Source organism: Epinephelus moara, chromosome 1 (assembly GCF_006386435.1).
Source record: "Epinephelus moara isolate mb chromosome 1, YSFRI_EMoa_1.0, whole genome shotgun sequence".
Classification (NCBI taxonomy): Eukaryota; Metazoa; Chordata; class Actinopteri; order Perciformes; family Serranidae; genus Epinephelus; species Epinephelus moara.
In genome coordinates, this window is record NC_065506.1 from 44,638,539 (window position 1) to 44,657,700 (window position 19,162).

Below are 19,162 nucleotides of genomic sequence, written 5' to 3' on the forward strand. Positions count from 1 at the left end.
GGTTACATGAGCCTCAAAACCAGCCACAACTCAGCCCTGAGCAGAGTGACCGTCCTCTACTGACCATTCAGACTGCAGCGTTCACAGCTCCACCTTTTAGTACCAGATCTGTGTGCTAGGTACCCCAACAGAGGGGGGACCAAACATGGGGACGCTAAGGAACGGTTCTATTGGTACCATCCACAACTTTTCACAGTGGAGACAGTAAAAATGCGTACTGAACTGAACTGAACTGAACTGCCATGTGGAAACAGGGCTCAAAGACTTTCAGATAAATGGTTAATAAACAGTTACATATAACGATATACTCAGGTGGTGGGCCTCATGTGGAAGGGGAAGTTAGTGGAAATATAAAACACTTAAGCTCTCATATTTAATAGAGGTGTACTCAAAGCTACCACTTTTTTTTCTCTGCAACGTGTCATGTATGAGTAACAATTTGTTAAGTGAAGAGCAGAGTGGGAGATAAAGAGCTGATGCTATAATTGTTCTATCTGTGTGTGGGACTGCAGAGTGTGAAGACAGTTGTTGTCTCACGGGATATTTAATCATACCTTCCCACAGAGAGTCCCCCGTGTGCTCCTGATCAGTTCCAGTGTGGGAACGGACGCTGTATTGGTCAGAGGAAGGTGTGCAATGAGGTCAACGACTGCGGAGACGGGACTGACGAACACCCACATCATGACTGCCGTGAGTTGATACAGTATATCTGGATGTTAAGTCTTTAAATTCAGCCTTTATCTTCCCCTTAGAGCATGCATGAGTCTGACAACACACTTACTTTGAAGGGCTAAGACTGCCATAGCAATGTCTGAGTCATTAAGACTGATTAAACTTAATGAATGTTAATTGAAATTCTCGTGGCAGGCATGAAAATGTTTGTCAAGGTGAGATTTAGGTGGCACTCGAGGAAAGGTCAAGCTGTCTGCAAAGTAATTTAATGGCAATCTGGCCTGTGTTTGTTGAGCTATCTCAGCCTGCACCACGCTGCCCGATATCACCACCCTCAGGCCTCGCTGCTCGCAGGCTTAAAATATTTCAAGGCTCTGCACCAGATGAGTCATACTTTTTTACAGCGTGTGGTTGTATTTATACTGAATCAGCATGCTGTGTTTATGTTCCTGTAATGTTTCCGCGCCGCATGCAGGTCCGCGCTCCAGCGAGGGCAACTGTAACCAGAATAACGGAGGCTGCTCCCAGAAGTGTCAGATGGTCAGAGGACTGGTCCAGTGCACCTGTCACACTGGATACCGACTGATGGACGACGGCAAAGCCTGCCAGGGTACTACTGTGTTTGTGTGTGTGTGTGAGAGAGTTCCTTCTGTTAGTCAGTTTGTCTTTATGTCAGCAGGATATCTCCCAAAAATATTTCCATGGAACTTTCCGGAGAGTTAAGTTTTAGGCTGAGAATTTATTGATTAGAATTTGGTGTGGACCTGAATCTGGGATTACTTCCACGAGTTTAAAGTTTTATTGCCAGGATTTTGAATCTCATGGAGAGATAATCTTCGTTTCCACATTCTGCGAGTGTTTTTGCAAGGTCAAGAAATTAATTTAGAATTTAAGGGGCGTAACGAGACGTAGGAAGTGTTCCAAAAGTGCGAATGAGTTTTTCACCTTTCAGCCCTCTCAGTGCACATGCTCTGTGTCTTGAAATCATTGTTAACCCTGCAGGAGTTTGACGCCAGTGTCTCTCTGTCCCTCCCCTCTTGTCCTCTGCTCCCGCTCCAGATGTGGACGAGTGTGCCGAAGAAGGCTACTGCAGCCAGGGCTGTACCAACACAGAGGGGGGTTTCCAGTGCTGGTGCGTCCAGGGCTACGAGCTCCGACCTGACAAGCGCAGCTGCAAAGCTCTGGGTAAAAACCACTGTACTTTATTTCAACCTTGACATGTGACCACAGAGAAGTTGCTGGGGTTTGACCTCCAATAAAAACACGGTTGCGTAGTGTTTATACTTGCTGCAGCGGTAACTGTATCCATTCCTCTGCTCCGGGGTCTTTACTCAGAATGAGGTTGGCTCATTCGGAGGGTCTGGACTAGATTTAGATAATGCAGTGAAGGTAGAGTGCAGGCCTGGTACAGCAGCCCATCAATCTGCGGCACACCAGAGTTAAACCCAGGTCAGGACTGTCTGTCAGGCAGCTGCCAGGACCCCGACCTTCACCTCCAGTGAGATTAATGCTTGTTGTTATTAAAAGTGACCATCGGTACTAACTCAGACTTTTTGTCTCTTTGCTTACTCTCCAACTTTCACTTCATGTTTGGTTTCTCACTGTTTTCTTTTCCACTTTAATTCACATTGTTCCTGATTGTCTTTCCGACCTCCTTCAGGTCCAGAGCCGGTGCTGCTGTTCGCCAACCGCATCGACATCCGTCAGGTTTTGCCGCACCGCTCTGAGTACACCCTGCTGCTCAACAACCTGGAGAACGCCATCGCCCTGGACTTCCACCACAGTCGCGAGCTGGTCTTCTGGTCCGACGTGACGCTGGACCGCATCATGAAGGCCAACCTCAACGGCTCCAACGTGGAGGAGGTCGTCTCCACTGGTCTGGAGAGCCCAGGTGGGTACAGCAGCCAATCGGATGCAGGTTCACATGTAGGACAACAGGCCCATTTGTCATTCATCCCATTTATTAAACTCGGCTGCTCTCTGTCCAAGTATACTCTGCTCCCACTCACTTCATCAATCACCTTCTTCATATATGAGTTCAGCAGTATGACATCAATGCTGTTCAGACTCAAGTCTTTCTGTCTTATTTCCACTCTCCATGTTTTTTCTTTACTTTCTTGCATCTTGCTTCAGTATCTCTGGTTCTTATGTACTCTCTGTGTCCCTCTTGGTCTGTTTGACCCTCTTGTTTGTTTTGTCTTTAGTGACTTTCTCTGGCACCACTTTTTTCTTCTTTACATTTTAACTTACATTTTTTAAACTTTACTGCCGTGGTGTTCAGATCACACGTTGTAAAAGCATGTACATGGAGACTAAAGTAAATAGTACATACAGTGAAATGACACTTAAAGGAATAGTTAAGCATTGTGGGAAATACATTTATTTCACTTCTTACCAAAACTTACACAGAGGTGATCGATAATAACCTCGTATCTGTGTCAAGCTTTGAGCTAAAGTTGTATTTTAGCTTCCTTAGCTTAGCATAAAGATTGGAAGCAGAGTGAAACAGCCAACCTGGTCTGTCCAAAGTGGAAAATACAACCACTGATGATACACTTAAAGCTCATTTGCCAACACGGATCTTTTGTGTTTAAGACGTACAGCTAACTAAAAATGGAAAAAGTCTCTGTCGGTCGATCTGTCTTTCTCTATGTATGTCTGTCCTTCAATTTTCTTGACAACAGTTCATCCGATCGACTTCACACTTGGCGGGTGTATTGCTGATGATCCAAGGAAGTTGTAGTGTTGAATGGGAACTCTTGAGATCTACGGGACATATTAATTAGTGGTGCGTTGTGTATTGAGAGGGGACCCTTCTTAACTGTTACACCACTGAACTGCGTTCTGGGTACAGCTCGCTCCCCGTCACTTGCCACAATACATTTAAGAACAGAAGAAGAGGGCGTCAGGGTGGTGCAGTGGTTAGCATTGTCGCCTCACAGCAAAAGGGTTCCTGGGTAGAATCCAGGGTGTCTGCATGTTCTCTGCGGGTTCTCCGGCTTCCTCCCACAGTCCATATCTATCTATATCTATCGCTTTCAGACCTGCGATAAAGTGGCGACCCCGCCCTTGCCCAATGTCAGCTGGGATAGGCTCCAGCTACCCCATGACCCCCAACAGGATAAGCGGTTATGGAGAATGAATGAATGAACAGAGGAAGACAGAGAGAGCTGATGTCACATCGCAACATTTCAAGCATCAGTAATCAAACTTTTGGAATGAGTATTTTATTCCTGGAAATAGCCTGATCCCAAATAGCTAGCTGTTAGCAAGGGATGTGTATACTCCAGCTGCTGGGGGATGCAATGATGTCATGGCAGGTGTATTGATTAGGACCCAGCAAAGCACAGTGTTGAGTATGAAGTTGTTTGGATGAGCGGCTTTAGAGAAAGCTGCAATCAGCAATCAGTCCGTACCGAACAGGCACGTTTTGAACTGACACTGCACTAGTGGAGACAGTTTTAAAAATGACTGTTGTAAAACATGACATAGCACGGTTTAATATAAAATAGGCCCATATTCTGTCAACATTCAAATGTTTCTTTCTCTTTAGGTGGACTGGCCATAGACTGGATCCATGACAAGTTGTACTGGACAGACTCAGGAACGTCCCGTATCGAGGTGGCAAACCTGGACGGGACACACCGCAAGGTGCTGCTGTGGCAGAACATGGAGAAGCCCCGAGCCATCGCTCTGCACCCGATCGAGGGGTACGAGTCCAAACACACACACCCAAACTGTATAATTCACTACAGATGGTTTCAAATGCACACACACTCATATATACATATCCCCTCTGGATGTGTCCCAGTTGTATTGTACTGTAGCAGCAGAGCAGGGATTAAAGTTTGGCAGCACAGCAGTGCCCACAGGCGAGCATCTGTGTGGAACAAGTACTTCATGAAAGGGGCAGCAGTTAAGTGTGTTTTCATCCCCGGCTTCATATGCTGCAGTGGCAGGAAAGAGTTTTAGATGAAGCCCCAGAGAAATTTTAAGCTGGAAAACTCATTCAGCTTATTAGGCAGCTCATTTGCATGGGATAATTGAAAAATATATTAAAAAAAGTAGCTCTCCCCTCTGAGGTCGGTCAGAGCAGATGAATGATGATGAGGAGGACACGAATGTCGAGGACAGAGGAGACTTTTTATTTAATCAGGCCCCAGCTGTGTCTTAAATCCTGACAGCAATCTGTTTACCTCCTGACAACAAGTGAACAATAAGTAAACAACAAGTAAACTAACTGTGACCGTCCCACTTTCCACCTCAGTAAAATCTACTGGACGGACTGGGGCAACACACCTCGCATCGAGTACGCCAACATGGACGGCTCCAACCGGCGGGTCATAGCAGACACACACCTGTTCTGGCCTAACGGCCTCACCATTGACTACGCTGGCCGCCGCATGTACTGGGTGGACGCCAAGCACCATGTCATCGAGAGGGCAGACTTGGATGGACGCAATCGCAAGGCCGTCATCAGCCAAGGTAAACCCCCGGGGTCTAGCACCAAGGAAGTTCAGAATTGTTTGTTGCAGATAGAGCTGACATATTGTTAAGAAACAAGCTTTTTGGTTCTGCTATTGATACCTGTAGAGCAAAGTATAGACGTACAACTCCACTTCCTTCCTTGACAGTTTCATACATGTTTAAGGTTTTTATGATGGAGGGGAGCTGGTGCCTAAATAATGGGGCTGAAACATTCATAAACTCTCCCAGATATCGCAGTACAGGTGTTTATTAGTACAACAAAATTGGTAAAATGCTTTTTAATGATGGCTCAAACTGTGGTTAGCACCTGTTGCCTGCAACTCTATTAGCTCACTGTGGCTGTTTCTCTGTTAATCTTTAAAAGAACATTGCAAAATTATACCGAAAATTTCCATATCTTTAATGAAGATACAGTTCCACACATAAGGACTCTGCAGTTGCCAGTTTCAACAATAAAGGCTAGAGGAGGCTGCAGCTGCTTCACAATAAAAGCCTTATGGCTGGCTGGTGGAAACCTTTACATATTCATAGGGATGCACCGATACGGATTTTTTCAACCGATAATGAGCCTTTTAAAAGCTTGGTGTTGGATGTTAGCCGCTGCTGCTAATTAGCTCGTGCTAACTCTCTGGAGATGGTCCTTCAGCGTTGTGTCTAACTGGTGTCGGGTGGTCGGCGATCAGACCCTCAGCGCAATCCTGTTGTTTCCCTCTGGAACTGTGAAAGATGTCCACACCGCGACATGTTTTGCCCTCTAGACAGTTGTTGTTCTTCTTCTCTGTGTTTATTGGCGGCTCGCAAACCAAGTTTAAAGGTACATGTACCAACACCTGCTGTGTCAGGTGTATAGATGCTCCCTTGTTAAGTCAACGAATAATGCATAGTTATAAAACTGTCCCATTATCGGTTGATAATTTATCGGCCCAATATGTATCAAGCATCCCTACTTATGCTGTAACACTATGACATGTTATGTTTGCATTAACACAATTATAACTGCAATATTTCAGCACAAGTCCAGGCAGATAGGATGAGACAACCCATAATACCGTGGTCTCATTGTTGATGGAGATTATCTGGCACTTGGTTTAGATATTTCGGGGGAAGCACGGAAGAATCACAGAAATGAGGCCTCTGGTGTGTGTGACACACTGGAACCAAGAATCAATAAGCAGGATTGGTGTAGCAGAAATGTAAACATCTCCAACCATATTTCTGGTGCCTTGTTTTTTTCATTGAAAGCTTTGAGTGAGCTGGAGAGTAATAGGAGAGATGTGGTGTGCAGAGGTCTGGCGGGACTTCAGATCCTCATTAATTACCACACACACACACTCAAAGAAACACAAACACACAAGGGGATAGATATAAGATGTAGCATGCTGATGCTACTTCATTATACCATGTGGAGTTAATCAATGCCATATTTCCATTAAAGAGCATAGGCATGTGCCTACCACTGACATACACACACACACACAGACTCCATAAATAACAATGTAAAGCTGTGCGTGCCTCTGTTTATGTTGTTGGTTCCTACAGTGAAGCCCACGCTGTGTGTATGCACTTAAAGTGGGGATCTGGCATTTCCAGACGTAAGAAGGCAGAGTACTGATCAGTCACAAACACACTGTGGCCTTCCTCTGAGGCCTCGTGTTGCAGTAAGATGTGTCCATTACGTCTGTACATTTATCAGGTTTAGCTGCTTCCAGTTTGGGACCTTTCTTTTTTTTTTCCCGGATGAAGTGAAACAAGTGTGGAAGAGTGAGTGACGATCAAGAGTGTTTAAGAGTGTGAAAAGCGAGAGGGACAGGGGAAATGTTTGATGAGAGTGTGTGTGTTTGTGTGTGTGTGTGTGTGTGTGTGTGCGCGCGCCATCAGCCCTGTGAGCTCTCCTTAATGATGTGTGCTCTCAGGATAAAAGGCTGTAATTGGCCCTGTCCTTCCTCCACAGCCTCTGTTTGCTCAGACAACACGCCGGACAAATGGGACGTTCGCGTGTGTGTGTGCGTGTGTCTGTGTCTGTGTGTGAGTGTGTGCATAGTTACATTCAGAGCCTCTGTGTCCAGGAATGTTAACGAGTGTCTATGTCCCTACACCTATAGTTTTCTGTGTGTGTGTGTGTGTGTGTGTGTGTGTGAGAGAGGGAGAGAGAGAGACCATGTTAACTGGATGTGTGCCAGCTCCTCTGTCATTGGAGCCGGACAGGAGGCGGGTGTCACGGATAACGCCGCTATCCAGTCTGCACACCTGTGCAGATGGGGGAAGAGAAGAGAAGGGGCTGTGTGTGTTCCCTTGTGCTTGTTTGTGTATGTGTGTGTGTGTGTGTGTGTGTGTGTGCGTGATCATAGAGTACATCTGCCTGAGGACAAATGCTGTTTACTGCAGTGATGTCTCACAATGAGTCGTCTGCTGCATGACGATACACCGGACCTCCAGTCAGTCCTATAAGAAGTCATTTTGAGACACCAGCAGAACAATGCCCCCTTGTGGACAACAGGTCTTAACATAAAGTCTTAAATTTCACTAACATACACAGTTATTGCCTATTACAATAATAAGTCTACTCTGCTGTGAGGTCATAAAAATATAAAGCATTCTTCCTCTGGAGGGAAGTAATGTGCTCGTTAAATTTATGGGAATTGGCCAACTAGATTGAGATATTAAGTGTGCAGAGGTAATATTATTCCCTGAAAGTGACAATGGAGATAAAGTAGTGGAAAAGGTGCTTCCTCTGGAGAGGATGACTCATCCTCTGGGGATTATGACTATCCACACTGTGTCAATTGTGGCCAGTGTGCCACAGTGCTTTCTGACACTGCCACCAGGTGTCACTAAGTCAGAACAGTGGCTTGAAAATGTGATTAGGGTGCGTTAGTGGCTTAGTGGTAGAGCAGGCGCCCCATGTACAAGACTGTTGCTGCAGCGGCCCGGGTTCGAATCCAGCTTGTGGCCCTTTGCTGCATGTCATCCCCTCTCTCTCTCTCCCTCCCCCTTTCATACTTACCTGTCCTGTGCATTAAAGGCAAAAATGCCCAAAAAAATATCTTAAAAAAAAAAAAAAAGAAAAGAAAAGAAAATGTGATTAGTTTTTTTTTTTTAAAAATGTGTTTTGGTCTTAATCAGTGGTTCTCAAACTTTTTTAGACCACAGCACCCCTTAAAACAATTTATTTTTGGCGTAGCAACTTGAGCCACCGAACCAAAATTATTTTATAGCCATTCGTTCTTGGACGTACAGACAAAAGCCAATAATGGCGTGTGCAAAAAAATATTCAACAATTTCTACAATCAGGCTCCCACCTCATCTGCGTCGCCAATTTCCCATTTCCAAAATGTTTGCAGACATGAGTTAAAGATTGTCCCGTCGAGTCTGTTTTTTAGGGCTGCAACTAACAATTATTTTCATTGTCGACTAATCTGTCGATTATTTCTTCGATTAGTCGACTAATCATTTTATCGAAAAATGTGTTAAAATGTTGAAAAATGTCGGTCTGTCTCTCCCAAACCCCAAAATTACGTCATCTAATGTCTTGTTTCATACTCACGCCAAAGGGTTTTAGTTCACCGTCATGGAGAGTGTGTAAAGCTGCCAATATCTGAACTCAAGAAGCCGTAATAAGAGTATTTTGGGGCACTTTTATAGTACTTTTCTATGAAAAATGACTCAAACCGATTAGTCGACTACTGAAATAGTCACAGATTAGTTTAATAGTCTTAGTCATCAATTAGTCGACTAATCGATGCAGCCCTACTGTTTTTTTAGATCACAACTTTTGTGTGGGAAGTGGCGTATGCCTCTTTCAGGCCTCGTTTTGTGCGTACACAATGTTTATAAATGAGACCCATGGTCTGTATAGGTCTCCTTCACCACTGAAATCATACACAGGGCTGACCAAGACTCACTTTTAGTTTTCATGATTCATTTTATTTCATTAATTTGTCTGTTTTATTACCATTTTTGTGATGACATCATCCTCTCAGCTTCAATATTGTGAATTATTAAGTATGCATTTTGGTTACACTTTGTAATAACCATTATTAATAAATGGTAAATTAATAGTTAATTTACTGTGAACAAACAAATTAATAACAGTAAAATGACTATTAACTAAAATGTAATTAACAATCAATTAACTATTTCTTAATGATGTTTTTATAATGTCATGCCTAAATTTCCAGTAGAAGTTCTGAGTTTAGACAGGGTGAGCTTTTCTATTGTTCAGCTTCACAAACAAACACACACGACAGAAAATAGCATCACAGTAGTTTTACTTGGTTTGTCTTTTTGTAAATGACAAAAATCCAGTTAGCTTAAAGAGGAATGTGTTTCAAGAAGGAAACATCAAACAGTTTACCACCAAACTTTCTCCATGTCGCAGTCCATCACTCTGTAAGCTGAGCAGCTTTCTGTCCACCTGGAGGTGAGGTGTCACCAATGACCTGTAGATAGAGAGTGTGACAGATTCAGGCGAGGCGTGAAAGGACTGGGAAGTGCCACATGTAGGTTAAAGGGGACATTACTGTGAAGGCTGGTGGGACGTTTGATGCCCTGTCGGCCTGCAGCTGCTCCTCCAGCTGTCCCGGAAAACAGGAGCAGGAGGGGTAGGAGTGGGGGGGGGGGTGCAGAGACGATAAAGAAGAAGGTGACCGTATCAAAACCAGGCGCCTCGTAGATGTGGATGACTCAGAGGAAGGAAGAGGGTGCACTGTTGTCTCCCTCATGTTAGGATAAGATCAGAAAACACACACATTCAGCCGGTATCACCTCACACACACCTGGACCTGTCTGTGGAGGAACGATACGGAAAACTTTACACACATTGATTTCAGATGTCTTTACTGTTTATTTTTTGTAATAACTCACAAAATTACTTTGCACTTCTTTCAATATTCTCTGACCAAACGGTTCCTGATTTGAATCATGATTTTGTCTGTTTTTTAATCCAGAATATTGTTTTGGGATTGGTACCAAAACTCAGGTATTGTATCAGCAATTATAATAATCAACCCTACTCGGGTGCAAGTAGTAGGCAGATACAATATGGAGAAAAGAAGCCTCCACACGTTTATGTCCAGTTTTAGTATTGAATGAAAAAGCCAAGTTTTCGTTCCCTGTGCGGTCTAGGGTTGCAGCGATATACCGGTTTCAAGGTGTACCGTGATGTAAAAGTCTAATTTTTTGGAGCCAGAAGTGATCATTTCTGGACAAGAGGGTGGAGCTCTGGAGGAGTGAGGGCTGGATCTGTCTTATAGACCATAGCAACGCCTCGCAGACAGCCTGTCACTCATGTGGCCCTGCCTTTAAATATGCACAACTTTAAGCCTTAAACAAAAATACAAACGGGTGCGTTACATAAATGTTCACCCCCCGTAAAGCTGTCATGAATAGGGAACTAGCTGTAGAGACCAAATTAGATTTTTGTACCAGGCTGTAAACCTGTTTATTTCTGCTGTAAAGTTGGACATTTCTTCTTCTGGAGCCAGCCTCAAGTGGCCATTTAAGGAACTGCAGTTTTTGGTACTTTTTGCATTGGCTTCATTTATCAGCCCTGGAGCTTTCTGCTTGGCATGCATTGCAATTGTAGTCATCAAGGTCCAAGTCCACAGGAAATTAAATACAACACATCACTAACAAGTTGATAAATTAATACAGATTTTTTTTAATTTAAAAAAAAAACAAAAAAAAAACAGGCAGCCCATAAAGTGTTTTCCATGTCTTCCAAAATCTGTCCATCTTTTAATTAAAATCAGACACCCACCTCTTTGAGCATTGCAGGGCAACAGTCTGTGACATCCACATTTTAATAGATGGGATCCAAGGAGTGAACTGTACCAACTAGTTCTTGAATTACTGTGATCAAGACGAGTAATGAGAGGGACATTTTACAGTTAAAAAATAAACTTGTCAATGCTCTGTGGTGGACAAACTGTACTGGTGACACTGTGTCTACATATCTTTGGCATTTCTGAAGTACAGTTTGTAATTTTTGTTTGTACGTCATTCATTTATTCATAGCTGGCTGCTATGATAACATCAACCGCAATGTTTTGATTTTCTGTTTTCGGAGCTCATGTTGGAATATATGCACCGTTGGGTTATTCATTGCACCAGTGGCGTGCATAGACTTTTTGAAGGGCAGGGGCGAAAAGAAAAAAAAGGGCACATACAGCGCGTTCTCGCCACTGAAGAGGGCACTAAGTTCTGTGTGTTTTCAAGGGCACTTTAGACATGTTTATATGTTATACAAATGGCACATTATATAGCCTTAAAACAGAGTAACTAGACAGACTACTCAAGTTAGTTTGTAGTTAGGATCAGCATCCACGAGAACTGTGTAGATTCAACGTTGGACTGTGAAGAACACACAGAGACATGGATGTGTGAAAGAAATAAATCCCTGGGGGGGTCTGGGGGTCCTCCCCTGGAACATTTTCAATTAAGTAGATGCCATTTCCTGTATTCTAGTGCATTTTAACACCATATTATCTGGTGCTAATATGGTGATAATCCAAACTGGTTCTGTGAGATATAGTTCTGTCTCAATATAGATGAAAAGGGCCCAACATAAAAGTCATTGCAACAGTAATGTTTTAACCAGCCAAGAGGGCAGTTTAGTGTGTTTTTTGGCTCCCAGGAGGGCACTTTAGTGCGCGTTTTGGCTTCCAGGGGGGCACTTTGGCTGCCAAGAGGGCACTTTAGCGCGTTTTGGCTCCCAGGAGGGCACTTTAGTGCGCGTTTTGGCTCCCAGGAGGGCACTTTAGCGCACATTTTGGCTTCCAGGAGGGCACTTTGGCTGCCAAGAGGGCACTTTAGCGCGTTTTGGCTCCCAGGAGGGCACTTTAGCGCGCGTTTTGGTTTCCAGGGGGGCACTTTGGCTGCCAAGAGGGCACTTTATCGCACATTTTGGCTGCCAAGACGGCATTTTAGCGTGCGTTTTGGCTCCCAGGAGGGCACTTTGGCTGCCAAGAGGGCACTTTAGCGCGCGTTTTGGCTCCCAGGAGGGCATTGTGGCTGCCAAGAGGGCACTTTAGCGCACGTTTTTCAATAATTGGGCCTCTGCAGCAGCTGCTCCTCTCATCCATTGATGTGATCTGATCAGTTACTCTGCTAGGGACTCAAACTCCACAAACTGCTGCTGAGGGGGCGAAAAACACTCATGAAGAGTTCTGCCTGCTCTAGATAATTTAATTACTTCCAACTTTGAACAAAGCTTTGAGCTATTAGGAAACATTTTCTGAGGGTAAACTGAGGTAAAATACATTCTGCACTAATGTACGTGCCAACCAAATAGGCATTACTAAATAGTTTGTTGCTCATAAAATACATAAAAAGATTAAAATGATAAAACTTTTGAATGATTGAGCTTTACACTCCAACACACACACACACACACACACACACACAATCACTCTGGTCCTCGTGGCTCGTTATCATTCTGGTCTCTCTCCACTTTTAGCCATTTACCACTTGACATTTGTGCCGTGCTGTAAAACACTGTCATTAAATGAGCAGCACTGTTTTTAAAAGCCCTGCGCCAGCACGCCTGCCACACCACCACCACCACCACTACCACTACCACCTCCACCACCACCACCACCGCTGCCGCTGCCCTGTGTAGTCACAGAAATCACTTTTTCCAGCCATTTAGCGCTCTCGTCCACACTGGTTTTGCAGCTACTTCACCGGTGGAGGATTAAGCTGGAGAGAGAAAGAGAATGTGTTTTTGGACGAGTGTGGAGGAGTCACCCCGAGCAGATGTTCCCAGCGGAGCCAAATCTGCGAGGAGTTCCCTGTTACACATGTTAGTATTTAGGCCAGGGTTGCACTGATAGAGGATGTGAACACTGATGCTTTTGGACACAAGTGAATAGTTTTTACAAAGACAAAAACAGTCAGACATTCAAAGCCTCAGTTTAAGTTTTAAATGTAGCCAAAGGCCTGAAACTTATTTTCACAATCAGCTTCACTTACCACAAGCAGTGGGTTTTTATAGGAGCGCGTTATGATCTGCCAAAGTTGGAACAACACATTGTAATAAATATTTTTTTTGTTTTTTTGATTGTTTTTAGGCATTTTTGCCTTCATATTTGACAGACTAGAGACAGTTTGGAAATGGAAGGGGTGGATTCAAACCAGGGGCGTTGCAGTAGTGCCACATGCGCTGTAACCTCTTAGGTACCAAAAAGTACAGCAATGACACATGGATTTTAGACATGAATGATTCTTGTATTTATGTTTTCTCTGCATTCTTCTTACTGATTTGAAGTGGGCGGGACAAAATGTCACACAAAGTGACATCGGCTAGACCAGTGGTTCCCAACTGGTGGGTCATGAGTCTGTTCTGAATGCACCTCAAGTGACTCGCCACATGTCAAGTTCATAAATAACGCACTTTATTTTTAAGTATAGTGAATTTTCGGTACAGAGCTTTTATTTTGAAGTGCCGTTTCCTGCTATAGAGTGAGTGACTAACGGACAGCTCCTTGACAGAGACAGCAAACTAGCTGGACGACATGTCCAAACGCAAGTATGATGCTGAATACATTAAACTGTTTGGACCTTAACTAGTGACTATGGGAGAATCTGGACCCCCTGGCTGGACCAGATGGGAACCACTGAGCAAGACTGTTATAACTGTAACTTTGATTATTTCTCATTTACTTTGAAATGTTTATGGCATCCTGTTTTTGAAATATTCAACACAACAAGGCCAATAAGAAAAGTCCCATGTCCGCCAAAGTATTCTGTGCTTAAAAGAGACCTACGCCCATTTTCAAAATTCATACATGTTATTCCAGTGGTCAAAGACAGTAAAAAAATATAGGTAAACATGAGCAACTCTCCAAAATCCAAAATAAAAACTTACCAATACTGTTATTGATATATCCATTTTTTCCCCACTTAATTTTAGTGATCATCAAGTCTCTTCTGTAGTGGAATTAACATCATATTATACATGTATATGATGTCCCACCAGCAGATGGAGACATGAAATATACCACTTTTCAATGTTTGTAATATTTATTCATTGTGCAAAATAAGAAAAAGCATGTTGGCCGATTCTGATTCTGATATTGGCTGATGACATGCTGATATTATCGTGCATCCCAATGAATCGGTAAAGATGTTCTAGATGACACAGAGAGCGCCCAGGGGATTGCTCTGAGTATATGGGTACATTTTTTGTTTCAGAACTGAGAACACTGCAGTAGAGTAAAGCTCATTTGAGTTTAAAAAAGAAAACAAATACTCTGTAGGTCCGCATTCATTGTCTATGAAGCAGCTCCAGACTTCATACTTGGTGACTCACAAGTTTGAGACCCACTTATCTGGTTTCTGGCTCTGAGAGAGAAACACATGCCTACAAATATTGATTAAACTTTCCTAGGCCATGGAAATAACACATTGGAATTCTTAATTGAGGTGGTGTTCCCCTTTAAGCTCAAAAAGCCTCTTTTAGACATCAAATGACACCAGTTCTTTGGATTGGAGCACACTGTATACACACAAAATCTGGAATATCCAGTATGACTGTCCTTCAGATTAAAGTCTTCAAGTAAAATAATCAAAATCTACAAAGTAAATAACATTTCATGGTAGACTAAGAGGAGAACTGGCCTCTTCCTGTCCAGTATCAGTGTCTTGTACCAGTCCGACCCGGGTTTAAAGGCTGTTCTCGTCCTTAATCTCAGAATTTGGATGGAAAAGTCACATTACTTAAGGAAACCGATGGAGCGTCTCTGCTTTTGGCCGCCCTGGCCACAACTAAACCAGCTACAGGCCAATGAGAGGCAGAGTAATTGAAAGCAGCTCTAAATGGGGACGCTATGACATCAGCCAAGCCCACAGCGCTGAATGGGAGGATGTTTGGAGAGCGTTGGTGGAACAAGCCAAATGCAGCATTTGTTCTTTCCATCTTTTTAATGTTTGGATATAAATGTGCACATGAACTTCACAGGATCATTATTTTTTGTTCATTATAAAGGTGTCAGATTTAACGCCTGTGTTTGTTTGTGTCCCTTAAAAAACAGCTCATTGTTTCTGGAAAATGTTACTGGTGTGATTCTGGTTTTATTAAACGCTTCGAGCATCTCTCAGCCTTTCTGACATTTTTCTCTCTTTTTGTCTCTTTACATAGGCCTACCTCACCCGTTTGCCATCACAGTGTTTGAGGACAGCCTATACTGGACTGACTGGCACACCAAGAGCATCAACAGCGCCAATAAATTCACCGGCAAGAACCAGGAGATCATTCGCAACAAGCTGCACTTCCCCATGGACATCCACACCCTGCACCCCCAGAGACAGCCCGCAGGTCGGTACTACATTTTAAGTTTGTTAAATCTAGAGCTGCCCCCGACTAAGAATATTCCAAGTCGCCCACATGTTTCTGATATTAATTTAATTATTAAATGATATATTTTGGTGGTTTGAGTTGAAGGTGTGAGAAAGAATAGAATCAGTAACATTGTTAACACTGTGCTACATTACAGAGAAATACAAAACCGTACTAATGAACCTTCATTAATATAGGCCTATATTTTATCTACAAGTGCACGTCACACACTGAGCGAGCCGCCTGTTAATGACGCTGTGGGCTAATGGGCATGTAGCTACTTCCATGTTTCAGATGATACGTCATGTTTGTAGTCGACCAATGAAGATGAGTTTACATATCACCTTGGGTTCGTCCTTCACCTTCTCAAAATGATCCCACACTTTGGATTTCCTGCCCGACATGTTATTAACTAGCCTGTGGAATAACCGCAGGTACCAGCCCTGGAAATTAACCTGACTCCTGTCTGATTGCTGAGCGTGGAAACTTCCTGTGTCTGTCCTTTCAAATTAAAGTCCCACATGGTCCAGTCATATAGGTTTGGATTTATTTTGGCTGCTCTTGATAGAGTTTCTTTTCTTTCTTTTCTTTTCTTTTTTTTTGGTTGTTTTGTTTTTTCTGCGACTAAGCAACCAATGAAATCTTGCCGACTAATGACCTTTCTGGTTGACTATTAGGGAGCAGCCCTAGTTAAAATTCCCTGAAATTTTGCAATAACTATTGATACACTTCTTGAGTAAGAGCAGACAGGGTCCTCTGTGGGAGGATCAGAGGACAGATGGGAGTGAAATTAAATGTAAGGTTGAATTGCAACATTGTTGAAGCCAGAACAAACTGTTCTGCAGTTCTTTCGACACATTTTATCAAAGGCTGTGTCAGTGTGATGATCATATTTTTTCTGCCATTGTTGTCAAATGACAGGAAGGTCACAAAACAGTGACTTGAAATAGAGCAATCAATAGCTTTGCAGTGGAAGGATTCAATACACAGTTCTGAGCTTTGTGCAAGCAGCAGTGAGAAATGGCAGAAGCCCATATTGATGTTACATTCTGTGTTTTTATCAAGGTTTTTCAGTCAGAGGCAAAACGCAAAATTATCAGTAATTTGAGCTGGTAGTTGTGTGTAGCACTCAAAGTCTTTCGGAAAAGCTCTGCTGTGACATCAATGAGCTGTCTGAAACACACTTGTTGTTTCAGTGGTTTAGATGAATGCATTTTGATGTTTCCACCTGTTTTTTGGTGACAAAAACACACCGACGTATGGTGTGCAATATATGGATGAAATGACGTGCAGAGATATTATACTGTACATGATCTCAGCTGGAGCGGAAAGCAAAGGAAAACCAGTGTTCTCCATTCATGAGGCTCAGAGGCTCCTTATATAGCCACTGGTTCATCCCACATCCCTTCAAATCTGTCTGTGGTTGTTTCTTTGTGTGTGTGGGTGAATTGTGGGTTAAAACAATGGAAATATTTCTGAAAACATCCACTTTTGCAGCTTTCAGCAGTAGATCATGTTGACTTGCAGCAGGCAGGAAAACAAAATGCTGAACAACAAAAAATTAAACTCGACATTAGAGGCTGGAAGATGAGCGGGTTGAGGCGCACACACGGAAACTAGGAGCCTTCTCAAAGGGTTTTATTGTGCACAGAAGTGAAGACTTTTTTCCCACATGGTGGCAGCATCAGAGCTGATAGAATGATTTGTTGCTGTAGTGTTGGACCCTGTGGTGAACGGGCCGGTTGAGGTGTTTTATCAGCATGATAACAAAGACTTGTGTTCTTTGCTAACACACCGTGTTGAACTTGAGTTCTGGCCAAGAGAAAGTTTTGGTTGACATGCTGATAAAATATTCTAACAGTCGGACACCAATATAAACTATGAGCTGCCTCTGTGTTGGCAGAGGGAGGTCAGGAACTATTCCTTTTGTTTTGGTGTAGATTCAGTGAATCATGTGTGAGTGGAACACATCTGAACTCTGCAGCAGTTGAACAAAGGCTTCAAAGCTGGAGTGAAATCCAGACGCACTGTGTGACATTTAGAACAGATGACCGAAACTCTGCAGTGGCTGTGTAGTTGATTGTATTTTTAAAACGGAAAAATATTGTCCTTTGATTTTCTCACACGTAAAATACTAATTTAAATACTAATAATAATTCTCGGCCTCTGATACAATAATAAAGCCTCTACAATCTGTGTACAGACAAGCTCTCAAGGTCCAAGATCATAAACCTACTAGTCCATAACCACTGAGTGCACAGTTGCCCACGTACAGTTTCACATGGTGTGTGTTTGGGATACAGGTCATAGGAAATTGCAGATTAAATAGTCAACTGAACCCATTAAGAAGAGCAATGTGTTCAGACAGAGTGTTTGTGAATTTGATAGCACAATTGCTTTATTGAAAGTACAGTAGTATCATTGCCAATAGTGGGATAGTTAGTGGGCTAAAACTGTATATTAGTAGTTGAGGTAGCACGTTGAAAGGCAGATAGTTAAAGTCATTGCCTTATAGAAGCTCAGTTTTAGTAAGTTTTCCAACTTTTGCCAAGAGGGAACTTTAGATATTGGTCCCTAGATTATGTTCACCCAGTTTCATGCAGATCGCTCAAACTTCCTAGGAAGAGATCCATTTGAAGTGTTTTTCAAAAAATTCAAAATGGCGGAAAATCTATATAACCGGAAGTTATGGGTTCTTGAGGCAAACGTGTTCCTCATGAGGAGAGGCATCTCTGTGCAAAGTTTCATGTCTCTACGACATATGGGGCATGAGATATGCCCATTCAAAGTTTGCAATTTCAATCGGTTGCTATAGCGCCCCCCTTTGGCCAACTGATGTAATATTGCTTCATTGGCATCCTCCCATGACCCTCTACCACTGTGCCAAATTACACATGGATTGACCAAGTCAGTGAGGAGAAAAACATGGAACAGACACACACACAGACAGAGTTTTCGACATATAGTAAGAAAAGCTATCATCATTGTAGTATATTTCCTAAATATGGTCTTTATTTGCTGGTTAAATTTCACTCAAAAGCTTATTTAATTCACAAAATTATTATTGGATTAGCACCTCCCCTATTTACCACATGTATATTTAATAAAAATGTATAGATAGATGAGCCGGATCAAGACTAGGAGGGGACATTGTTATTGAATAAGCATATTCCTGAGTGTCAAACTCATTTTAGTTCACGGGCCACATGCAGTCCGATTTGATCGCAGGTGGGCCGGACCAGTAAAACCATTGCATAATGTCCTATACATAACAAACACCTCCCTTTTTTGTTTTAAAGAAGTACATTATAAAAACGCTAATCCATTTACAAAGCAGCCTGTGATGTCTTCAGAAGAATAAATTCAATTTCAACAATATTTCTCAGGTTTCCACATTCAGTCAGTCGACGACACACTGTTATTAAATGTGCATGTTTCTGTACATTTCCACTCCTGTGTAGTAATCCTGACATTCTGGTCAGGGTGAAAAATTTTACATGAAAAAAATAACAACTCGATTTTTACCTTGATCACGAAACCTGGCACCTCTTAGCCTTCACAAGTGCATCACTATTACATGTGCAAGGTCATCCAGTGGGCCAGATTGGACTCTTTGGTGGGCCGGTTCTGGCCCCCGGGCCGTATATATATATATATATATATATT

General features: G+C 42.8%; 1 protein-coding gene across 3 annotated transcripts in view; it reads left to right on the plus strand.

The window, feature by feature from the left end:
- The window catches only part of lrp4 (low density lipoprotein receptor-related protein 4), a 161,737-nt gene that overhangs the window by 117,915 nt on the left and 24,660 nt on the right, over positions 1 to 19,162 (plus strand). For all 3 annotated transcript variants that reach the window (XM_050046201.1, XM_050046209.1, XM_050046218.1), the window contains exons 9-15: positions 565 to 690; positions 1,148 to 1,282; positions 1,732 to 1,857; positions 2,333 to 2,563; positions 4,226 to 4,382; positions 4,940 to 5,157; positions 15,299 to 15,475. In XM_050046201.1, coding sequence (XP_049902158.1) covers positions 565 to 690; positions 1,148 to 1,282; positions 1,732 to 1,857; positions 2,333 to 2,563; positions 4,226 to 4,382; positions 4,940 to 5,157; positions 15,299 to 15,475 — 1,170 coding nt within the window. The remainder of the gene's footprint in view (positions 1 to 564; positions 691 to 1,147; positions 1,283 to 1,731; positions 1,858 to 2,332; positions 2,564 to 4,225; positions 4,383 to 4,939; positions 5,158 to 15,298; positions 15,476 to 19,162) is intronic.